Source organism: Vigna unguiculata, chromosome 7 (assembly GCF_004118075.2).
Source record: "Vigna unguiculata cultivar IT97K-499-35 chromosome 7, ASM411807v1, whole genome shotgun sequence".
In the NCBI taxonomy this organism is placed as follows: Eukaryota; Viridiplantae; Streptophyta; class Magnoliopsida; order Fabales; family Fabaceae; genus Vigna; species Vigna unguiculata.
In genome coordinates, this window is record NC_040285.1 from 32,105,435 (window position 1) to 32,117,530 (window position 12,096).

The window sequence follows — 12,096 nt, forward strand, 5'->3', positions numbered from 1 at the left end:
GTCAAATAAAAATCCTTTTGAGGAATTTGAAACGTGTTTCACTTTAACAGTAACCCAATTCCTAAGTTGCAAATTGCCACATCTACGCAGCCAGAAAAATCAATCAGAAAATTTCAATTTAAGCATTAAAGGTTGAATATGATAAAATGACAAAAACAAGTCATCTACTCAAGAACCAATATGCCAACTTATTTTGTTAAAAGTTGTGATAAAAGGATAAAAAAGAATTCAAGATTTCTAGCTACCATTAAAGAACTAAAGAAAGCTGAAAGATAAACAACATTCATATTACTCATTGATGATCATGAATAAAGAGGAATACAAATAATCTAAAGCATGCCAATAACTAAATAATGAGCTTACTACAAGTGTCATGAGCTCATTTTAACAATTTAAAATTAATTCTAAACAATATTATAATATTTTAACTACATCCTATGAGAGTTTATTACACTAACAAGTATTAAAGATAAAATTTAAAAGAAAAATGAAAAATCAAACTACCTAGAAAAAACAGCAGGAAATAGTAGAAAACCAGTAAGAATATGCAGTGTCAACTTAATGTTTTACCACTGAATTTACTAGCCAGGAGGAAAGTACATAAAATCTTTGAGAGCACAAATCTTGGTTCTTACTCTCAGTTTTCTTGTCCCCCTTAATAACAAATGATGTTAATCCAAAGTAATATACAGCCGTAATGAACAACTACATATCCAGAAAGATGAAGGACCTATGAACTCCTTCAAAAGAACCGTAAGTACAGGAATCAACAAAAGTAAGCTATCAGAGGCATGACCAACCAACATGATGCAGCTTCCTTAAGGAGGGTTTTCCCTTCATTAGAGGCTGCTGCTAGACCTGAATTCTAGTTATAGAGAAAGATCAAAACTCTCTGGAGTTACCAACTCTAACTGCCTTCAAATGAATTGGATATTGAGCACCTACAGAACAACCATTCTATCCTAACTTTACAACTAACCAGAATGCTTATGTATGGTCAGACAACACTCCATGCCTCATTTCTTACCAATCTAACTGCAAATATGCACACGTTTGCAAGAACAAAAAGTTCACATGAATATATATCAAGCAGGAGGTTTCACATGGTGTCCCGTTTTCCGTCTGTGTCTGCTAAAATCAGATACAAACCTGAATGAAAGGCCGCATCCCTCCACCTTGCAGTGATAAGGCTTCTCCCCAGTATGTACGCGTATGTGCTCTGTCCTTGCCCAAGCCCACTTGAACGACATGGAACAACCTTTCCATGGACACTTAAGGGGCCTCTCATCATCATGAACTCGCTGGTGAAGTAAAGCATATTTGTGGGAACTGAACTTCTTACCACACCCTTCATGTGGGCAAAGGTTTCGTTTGTGCAACAGTAACTCTGCCTTAGTCTTGAAACTCATTCGGCAACCATCGAGGTCGCACTTGTGGGACTTTTTAACACCATCTTTTTTATTTTTGCGAGGAACCAAAACTTCAGAAGATCTCCTTGCCCGTTTAGCCACCTGATTTTCCTTGTCAACTGGGTTGATTTCCACTCTACTTTTTTCAGCGGCAATCTTCCCAGCTCTTGGCCTCAGCCCCTCACATGGACTTCTAATAAAGTTGTCAGAATTAGATTGGTTCCTTGTTCGTTCCACTTTCCTCATTTTTTTCTTCCCGGAATTTAATCTGGGAACTTCTGTAGCTAACTCACAACTCTCCAGCCCCCTTTTATAATGTGACAAATCAGCTTTGTTTTCATTTATCTTTTCTGTAACATAAATCTCGTTCTCAATTTTTGAGCATTCCTGCACTGACAGAGAAGAGTCTTTTATCGATGTATCCGTGCCAGAGAAAAGTTCCTCATCAATTCTATTAACCGACTGGTTTTTCATTTCTTTTTCTTTATCCGGAAAAAATTGCATACAGGAGTCTTTGTTAGGACAGGCTTCCCCTGAAACTTCAGAACATCCTAACTCTATTGAAGTTACGCTTTTATTTTCACCTTCTGCAGCATAACTGCAAACAGGGCCCTCATTAATTTTATTCGCATTTTCAATCTGACACTGCACAGACGATGGACAACATTGTTCAGTTGAAACATGAGTTATTTCCCTTTTGCTATTTTTTCCACCCTGAGTTACTTGTTGCTCATCATCCAAGATTCCGTTATTATGCAAGTCTACAGAAGCAAAAATCTCTCTTCGAACTTCACAAACTTCGTTTGGAGTATGTTTGCTAATTGGTCTTTCATCAATTCGAGGCTCCTTGTCCATTTTACTTATAGAATCAATTCCTTCCTCAGTTGTTTTTTCTAGGAAAATAGGACTCCTAATTCTTTCTGAGATATGATTATTATTTGGACTTTCAACTTTTCCATCCACAGAAGTAAGTGTAGATTGATTTACCATTGAAGCAGTTGATACAGCAGCTTCCTCATTGTTGCTTTTGTTGGTAGACTGATATTCTTGATGCCCTTGATCATCCAATGTTAACCTATTACAGTGGCTATCAATGATGACTGCTTCTGCAATTTCAGTTTTTTTAATCATTTCAATATTTCCATCTGGTGCATCTGAAAGTGTGCTAGAACATTTCTTGTCCTGACAATCCTGGCTCTCCTTGCTACATATTTCTGAGACACTGGTATTGTAGTGCATCTTGGAATGACTGGGTGTTAAATCATTATTTCTGTCTACATATGATTCCTGCATGGTTTGATTCTCAATCTGTGCTCCAGCTTTATCAATCATTAAAACACGATCAAGAATGGAATTTGAAGGTTGTGACTTAGCAGCACTCATATTCGTGCTAATGGGCATTTCAGCAATCTGGATTTCAGGATGCATTGCAGACATTTCAGTACAAGCAGAAGCACATGGCAATGCACCCTCGGTCCTTAAATCCTCAGTTTGAAGAGTTTCAGAAACACAATTATTATGTTCCGCACTTAAAGTAGCAGACACTTTTTGGGACTTCTCTTGGAGTTCACAGACCATGCTTACTACAGGGAAACTTTGCTTTGACTTGAACTTCTTTCTTGCATATTGAATTAGCTTCTTGTCCCCAGTGGAGTCATTTATTCTTCCACCCGACTGATCATCCTTCTTTCTCTCAATGCTGTGAGAGGATTTAGTCTGAGCTAAATGGCTTGACCTTTTCGACCGAAATCTCCGAGACTGCCAATTTAAAGCTAAAATATTTGAAGCAGGACATTTATCATGGAACAATCTCCCAAGCGTCCAAGGAACTTGATTAGAAGGAGCATTATTTCTTGTATGGACCCAATTCCGTAGGTTAATGCCTAGTGTTGATGTCCAGTCTTCACATTCATCAAGCTCTTCACCATCAACAGCCAGATCTATCAGGGTCAAATTTTCTGGGGATGCTGTATCTAATGGAACCTCATTATAATCAAAAGCACCGTGTATCTCTTCCGCAACTTCCCTGGCATGTGCCTTTATTTTCTGATAGTCTACAAAAATGCAGAAAAGTATAAGAAAAATAAATACATTAAATAATTAAAAGACTCATCTATGCTTGTCATGCTATTTGAGTTATAAGATAAAACTTTCACTCTTTAACTAATAACAAAGTGATGTAAACTGGATTGCAACATAAATTATATATCGATCAACAACTGACTTGTGCATATAGATTTCATATCTATCAGGCCTGTGGTATGCGTATGGTTTATACCAGAAATGGAGAAGAGAACAACATGTGATGCAAAAGAATAGCATTATATCTTATTTATACTTTTTTTTTATCAGAAAGAACAGAATCTAATTTATACTAAAAAAGGCCATTTAGACTTTTGATGCTAATAAATAAGAAAACAACAGAAGCCTTAACCCTCTATATGAGGTCGGCTACATACATCAAAGGACCCTATTCTCTACTTCATCACCATAAGAGCCCTCGCAATAACGTCGTTCAATATCTTTCTCACAGTAGTCAATAGCGTATGGCGATATTGTGCAATTACTCCAAAAAAATTATTGTGGAACATTGAGACTGGTGGAGCAATTAGAAGTGAAACACAAATAAAAGAGGGAAAGTGTGACCAAAATGTTTTTCTATGGCCAACAGAACAGTGAGAGCTGACAATTGAAAAACAGAATACACCAAACAGAAGAGTTCCAAAGTTTAGGAGTTTCAGGACTAATTTTGGGGGTTAAGGTGTGCTTGGGGCTTTGGTAGGGAAAGAAGGAAATTAGAAAATTGAAACTAACAAATTTATACAAAAAACTAAACATTAGGCTCTATTTTATGCTATAGAACCATGATCAGAGCCTAATTAAATAAGAAAAAAAATTATGAAATGTGGAAACCACTTCTAAGATATCATCCAAGATGTAAGGTATTCAAAGATACTTCAACAAACCATATTTAGCTGAAACTGATAGGATTGTTATATACAAGAGCCACAAGCTTTCCTTACTATATTGAAGTTGAAAGCAGCAGAAAACAGAAAATCATACATCTCTTGCAATTTGACATTTGATTTTACCCAACTTTTACAGAATGATAATGCAGGTAGATTTGCAATCTGCAAACTAACCTGAATGGCAAATTATAAGCACATTGGCTCCACCTTTGCTCTGCAACATATCTACTATTTGAACAGCATGCCCCAGGCAGAAAATCCGAGGCCTAAAAAATTTACTGGACGTATTCCAACATTTACTGCACTTATTTAATGATTGATCTGGCATCTCCTTTACTGATGAAAGTCCAGAAAAAGAAAGATCCCCTGAAGAATAGATCATACAGTAACTCATTTCAGTATTAAGTGTCATCTGAATGGAAAAGTAAAGGATACTTCAAAAGCTTCAACTTCAACTGTCAAATATGTCTTGGTCATCATGTAAGCTTCCATAATATCATAAAAAAGGAAAATGCACACAGAATGATACATAGTTGATATAATCATGAGATAAGGAGTATGCCAAATTTCCAGTAAATGCTGCAGAGGATAAAATAATATTTTGGTTAACGTGATTTGGTATTTTGGTTCACTATTACATAGAGGAACCAATTCAGTGTATAAAAATTATAGACACGTATCAAATGCCACTTAAAAAAGGTGCAGCAGTGATATTAATAAGGTGTCTAGCAGGATGAGATCCACAACACAACTGATTTCCTAATAATATTTGTATTCTATCTGATCCAGGAAGTTAGAAGATTTTTTAGAAACCAGTAATAACTCTAGAAGTTAAAACATTCCGCCTTGCCCACATCCATAATGGTTGACAAGTTCAACTTTACCCCATGATATTGCAAAAAAAGGCATAAAGACCTACACATGAAAATGTGACAAAAATAAATATATACAGTATGACAAAGCATGAAAGTATTACGTGATATGGAACTATGAAGACCAGCAGTAGAGTCCGGAGAGGAAACTTGAATTAGATGATTATCAGGAAGTTCCATTGTCAATTTCTCAGTTGGTTGTATCACAGCCATAAATGGAAAACCAAGGATTCCACAACCCACACAAGCCAATGCTCCGGAATCAGTTTCGAAGTGATAGGGAAGATCATCACCACCAATATCTATATTAGTCAAAGAATCCATATACAAACTCATCTCATCATCAAGCATATAATGACCACTTTTTTCGGCAGAACTAATATTTGACATGTTTTCCACAGAGGTTCCAGTTGTAGAAGTTAAACCATGTAACTGAAAACCTTTGCCGGAATCTGGCAACAAATCAGCATTCCATAGAATAGCTCTTTTAGCAGCTTCCTTTCCAAGAAGAATGGATAGCAGCTTGTTTTCCTGTAGCATGTCTTCTATGAAAGCCTGTTTTACTAAAAACTCCCTTTCTTCTTTCTGACGGTCTCTCAATCGAGAACTGCGCACCCCAGGTAATAGTGTTCTTGGAACTCTATCAAATAAAACATATCATCATGAACAAAAAATAAGCAATTCGTTGAAACCTAGATAAACCAAAAACATCTTGCATAATGCATCTGAATGTTAAAACAATCTCCATGATAGCAAAACAAGAATGCAGACAGATCTATACCAACATCTATATCTATACAATCTAAAAGCCAACAGAAATATTCCACTTCAAGATCAAATAGAACCATATACATTTACATTTTAAATCTAAAATATCTCAGCTGGGTTCTATGTTGTACAGACTAAAAGTAAGTGATTCTTATATAAAACAGTCGAGTAAATATATTTTAGAGATTTTAAGAAGAAAAACAACATAAGCTAATTTGTGTTTGTTTATAACCATTAAATCACTTCAAAAAAACAGGTAATTTTATGAGAAGCTATTCAAAGTATCACTTGATTTTAATTAGATTTTAGACATTTTTCAACTTCTGATTATTTTGAAAACTTGAAACAAGAGCGTTAAAAACTAAAAGAAGTTAGCATTGTTTTTAAAAAAAAAAATGAATTTTTACAAGAAACTCTGTAACAAACAGTCCTTACGCTAGCAAAGCCCTGAACATGCTATTTTGAAACTTGAATACATTAGGGTAATTGCAAAGGACTTGTAATATTACTATCCATTTGTGCCATCAGAGAACTGGTATATTATTTAAAAATTACTAACAGCAATCACAAATAATTAAGAACAATTATCACAGGCATTATTGGTAAACAAAATAGGAGCTACATATTTATTGAAATGATAATATAATCTCCAGAGGGCAATATCTAGGTATACAAGCAGTGGTATAAGATGCACTTACCTTGAAATAAAAGACATGGTCAGTAAGTAAAGCAGTTGCTGATGGGAAAGCATGGGAAGATAGTTCATTGCAGCTCTCCGAACTGCAGCTTCCTTGGCTACTCTAAGCCATTGTGGAGTTCCGAAGTTAGCAGCTTCCCCACAGTTAAAACCTTGATTTCACCAAATCGAATACAAAATGAGAATTATGTTGACAACTTGAGAGAATGAGAATTATGGTGGATAAAAAATAGTGCTTCTACAGTCCTGTGGGCGGATAAGAGGTTTCTTTTTTAACTATAGAAGCCATTATTAAAATTTAAAACTAAAAACAATTTGGTTCCAATGATTCCTTGTAAAAAGTTCAAAGTCAAGAAAAGAAGTTGAAAAGGAAGAGAGAAAACAAATCCACCCGAAAATTATGAAGAGTAAAGAATGGAGAGAAACACACAAATCAAACTATTAGAGAAACAGAACAAGTAAACTATCTTTACACGATGAATAAGCCATCAACCCCTCTGAATGCTCAACTTTGAGCACAAAACCTTATTTCATTATCCCCTTATGTCTCTCTCCCCATATATCTTACATCAGTTTCTTAAGTTTATCTCGTGATATTAAATTCCTAAAAAAATATATTTTGTTGAAAATACTACATCAACAAGAGATATGACCAGATTATAGTATTAGTATATAAGTGGATAGAAACTTCACCTTATGAAAAGTAAAAAATGGAGAGAAATATATGTAAAGTAAGATTTGCATCTACTTATATATTATAATTTGTCCATATAGTCGACGCAAAATCTCTAAGAGGCTACGTAGCTGTCGGGTAGAACTATTAGGCCATTTATGATCACACGTTATGCCTAAATACCATTCACAATACCTCCAACCCACATGGTATATTGCAAATGCCAAAAAATTATTGGGCTCGCACTAGCACTTAGTTAAAACTATATCTTTTCAGAATGCATGGCCAAAATAATATCCCTCGCGTTTAAAAAACAAAAATGGAAATTATTCTTTTTATCAAACATTACCGAGTATATATTGATATTCTAACTGAAACTAATTAAACTGTAGTCTTCATTATGCAACTTATTTCATGTACCAAATGTCAAACACTCTATATAGCACACGTTGCAGAAAGACCACCACAGTCCATCCATTAGTCATAAGCTAAAAGCCTACGACACTAGTTTACTGCAAAAATCAGGTGTACATAAACTTCAAAGCAATTACCATGGCTGAATCCTACATGATAAGCTCTCGGAAAAGTCACAACGAATTCACCAGGGTTCTGTGTCAACCTAGAAGGAAAAGCCAGTGCATACGTGAGTTTGATGTTCAATAAAGAGAACTACATATTTGAAATGATAATATTTTTTAAGTACATAATTCAACATCATAGATATTCTCAAAATAAAAGAGTGTCGAATAGTTAAGCAACTGACCTGCAACAAGGAATTCCAGATGCAACAATTACCTCAGGTGACAAAAGAGTTGTTTTTTCACCCAAAAGTTTCAAAGCGGCTGGCAAGAAAAGCAAATGTACTTGAGTTACAAATTCCCTGTAGATGTTATAGCATTCAACTACCTTAACAATAAAATGGATCTACTAAATGGGAAAAAAATGAGATGAACAGGTTTGAATTCAAACAAAAACAAATCTTACTTTCATAAGATTGTCTAGGAAACCATAAAAATAATTTATAATTTGTTGTTTTCATCTCTTTCACCTTTTCTTATATAAACTAGAGAAAACAGCGAACAAGGTGAAAACAGAAAAAAACTTTCACAAAAACCAAACAACACCTAATATACAATATCAATTAAGAAAATTGGTTTTGCCCGTGTCCATGTTTGACACAAGAGTTCATACTTCACTTGTACACAGTAAAGTAAGACTGTCAAGAGGCATACACAGACACACAGTTCTTAGCTATTTTCTGTACATATTTTACCTTACAAAGTACGTGCTTATGTAATTTTCAGACATAAACTTCTATCGAAGATTTTCTATATCACCACAACCATGTCATGTTGTGTCCTGTGTACACTGCAATTTCATATGCCTTGAAAATTACTTGTGTTTGTATAGATGAAATCAAAATAGAACAAAAGTTAGAATAAGGAAAACATATTAATAAATTAGAGTATTAAGGCACCTTCTCCACCCACAAGTTTTAAAAATTGAAAGAACTGACAGAAAACAAAGAAAACCTTGTCAAAGCCTTTACAGAATTGCATTACATGAACCACTGAGAGAAATTACCACACTTTTTATAGAGGAAAATAAAAATGCCAAAATAACCTGGCTATATCAAGATAAGAAAATTATCTTTGTGTTAGCTACTTTATCATCCTTGTTATAAGATAAATAGTAACTAGGCGGATAAATACTGCCTTTGTGTTACCAGACACGTATACAAACAGGACACACATTTACTGGCAAGGCATGGTAGCAACAGTCCTTCCAGCACTTTTTAATCGAGTGAAATTTGTTGGAAAATCACAAAATGTGTTGGTTCCACTCCTTATCTAGAGAAACCTAATTATGATTTGGTAAATTTAAAAAGATTTTAAAAATTAAGAGTGTGTTAGAAAGGGTGTTTTAGAGAGTATGTTGTCAGCTCTTTTCTGACCAGCACATGTAAGTAAAACTGTCACTATAAATCACTAAACACTTTTCTCAATATATCATGCCAAAGACATAGATCAACCATAATCAAGTTTTTCCATCCATTCGTATGAAAGAAGGTACAGAATCCTTTTAATAAAAACATGAAAGTATTAATGTCACTTCAACCACAGGTGCCAAATCTTCTGTAAACAGATAATAGTCAAAGCATTCACATACCTAAATGATCAACATCACCACCATAACCCTCAGTGCGTATGACTTCCTCAAAAGCAAACGCATAATCTCCAGGAACAGCATACCATGTCTTTGATGAGCCAGTGTGAAGAAAATTCAAGCTGTGAAGCTCATGATCCTCTACGTGCCAAGCAAACCAACTGAACAGCATACCAATGTATACCATAGGTGAAGTGACACCAGGAATATCATCCGGCATAAAACGTGTCAATGAGCCAGACGATCGTGCAATAACTTGCAGGTTCCAGGGACTGTTTGAAAGCTTCCAACCAGCAGTGCCTTGCATATCATTGCCGGTATCTGAACTCTTTTCTTTAAAAGATTGTGAATCGTCATTCGATGAAAATGTTGACACAGTATCAACTGATTTGGTCATCCGTAAACATTTGTCAGCGTCACTTTGGACAGAAGCACCCTTAGTCTCATCAGTTTGGGTATCTCTTCCGCAACCCATTACAGTTTGTTTACAATCAGAGCTATCTAGCCTACTCTTATAATAAGTCCTTTTTCTCAGCCTTCTATGACTATAATGAAATTGACCCTTTGACTCTTCAAAAGCAGACCCAGGCACGTCATTGGCATACTCCACATATATGGGCTTTTCTAAAGTTGCCTTCCAAAACATAGACTCTATAACCAGCGGAGAAACATCCTTCACCGACCCTAGCAAGCTTCTTGCAAAAGACTTCGATTTAGACTCAAACTGTTCCAGAGTATAAACCTCCCCACTTTGCCATACTTGCTTATGAACACCTGGCTGTGGATTCTGAATAATTCCTTTGGCTTTTTTCACACTCTGACTCTGCCCTAGTTCTTGATGCCTTGTCGTAAACACAGCTCGAGACACCCCATCACTACTACCATCCCCAGAACCGGTTTTCAATGAATTACAGACGCCTAATGAACTGTTATCTGGACCCAAATCCGGGCACTTCAAAAGTGACCTATTCAAATTAGAGAAAACATATTTTTTTGAAGGTTTGGGCAATGGTGGGATAATCTTACAAATCCCGAAGCTGGAAGCTTCCTTCTCAATCTTTGAAATGTAAGCAATTGGGTCAGCAAATTCGGTGTCCGTAGGGCGAAACTCTGGGGCCAGTGGCAACCCTTTCAGCCAATTGGGGATTTCAACACTACCCATTACATGAAAAATAAAAAAATAAAAAAAAAAACAAAAAGGAAAATTGAAGATTTGTAACAGCAATGTAAGTTGGAGTAGGGGGCTAATTCTATTCAATCACGTGCAGCACTAGATTCCCTTAAGATTCTCAAAAACCCTAAAGAGGGTATACGATTTGGTCAAATGTTTCATAAATTTGAAGCAATTGGGAAAACTATAAAGTCGTGGGTTGGGCAAACTAACGAATTGCGAAGTAAAAGCTGAAGGAAGAAGTGAGTTGCAGAACCTGTGACTGCAAGGCACTGTGCATGATTTGGCCTTCAAAGTTCAAACCCACCGTATAAATTTTTGAGACACAAAGAGAACGCTGGTTTTTGATTATGTGGTGAGTGACATTTTCAATCCGCTTATGTTAGTCCTCTCCGGGTTCACTCGGCTAATTTGCACCGCAGGAACTCGCCAATTATAAAATGTCTTTTTTTTTTTTATCGACAAAATGTCTTGTACTTTTAATCATTAATTATTGCTAATTATAAATTATTTATTGATTTATTAATATTAAACAAATAATAATTTATTATTATATCTTTTAAATATATACGTTAAACATTGATCTCATATAACAAATATTTTTAATATATAAACTATATTTTAGAGCTATAATGAATAACTTAAATTACAATATTAGATTACTTTTATCGATTGATATTTCAAAAAATATATATTAAAGATTTTTCTTTTTAAAGTATGTAGAAAGAAAGTATGAGAGACGAACATGTGATTACTTTAAGGGACAAAACTTGATTGTCTAAACAATTGATCAAAGGTTTTGAAAAATTATGATTAAATTATTTTTTCAATATTCAAAATTGCTTAACAATTTTTAATTAAAATGTTAAATTAGATATAATTAATAATTTGATATTCCAATTTTTTAGTTAAGTTCAAAGTTAATCTTGTATTTTTTATTTGTTCATTGAATCCTCCTTTTAAGTTTGATGCATCGTGTTCTAGTATAATAATTTAATTTTAAAAAATGAAAAAAAAATAGAAATCGAAAGATAATAAAAAGAAATCATTCAAAAATATTATCATAATTTATTAAGGGTTTTTCAAAACAGGTGTTCAAGTTTGAAGTTTTTAAGTCTTATTACAATCTTAAATATCCCAAAATTATTCAAGTATCAGCAATATTATGGTGAAATTGATCAAAGGTTTTGAAAAATTATGATTAAATTATTTTTTCAATATTCAAAATTGCTTAACAATTTTTAATTAAAATGTTAAATTAGATATAATTAATAATTTGATATTCCAATTTTTTAGTTAAGTTCAAAGTTAATCTTGTATTTTTTATTTGTTCATTGAATCCTCCTTTTAAGTTTGATGCATCGTGTTCTA

General features: G+C 34.4%; 1 protein-coding gene across 1 annotated transcript; it reads right to left on the reverse strand.

Annotated features, from left to right (window-relative positions):
- Positions 1-275: 275 nt before the first annotated feature.
- LOC114189916 (probable lysine-specific demethylase ELF6) lies at positions 276-11,054 on the reverse strand. Its single transcript, XM_028078644.1, has 7 exons — positions 9,558-11,054; positions 8,152-8,230; positions 7,940-8,007; positions 6,717-6,867; positions 5,355-5,890; positions 4,553-4,744; positions 276-3,463 (listed from the first exon to the last, which is right to left on the reverse strand). The coding sequence occupies exons 1-7, from the start codon at positions 10,714-10,716 to the stop codon at positions 1,086-1,088; spliced, it is 4,563 nt and encodes a 1,520-aa protein (XP_027934445.1). The 5' UTR covers positions 10,717-11,054; the 3' UTR covers positions 276-1,085.
- Between the last annotated feature and the right edge of the window lie 1,042 nt (positions 11,055-12,096).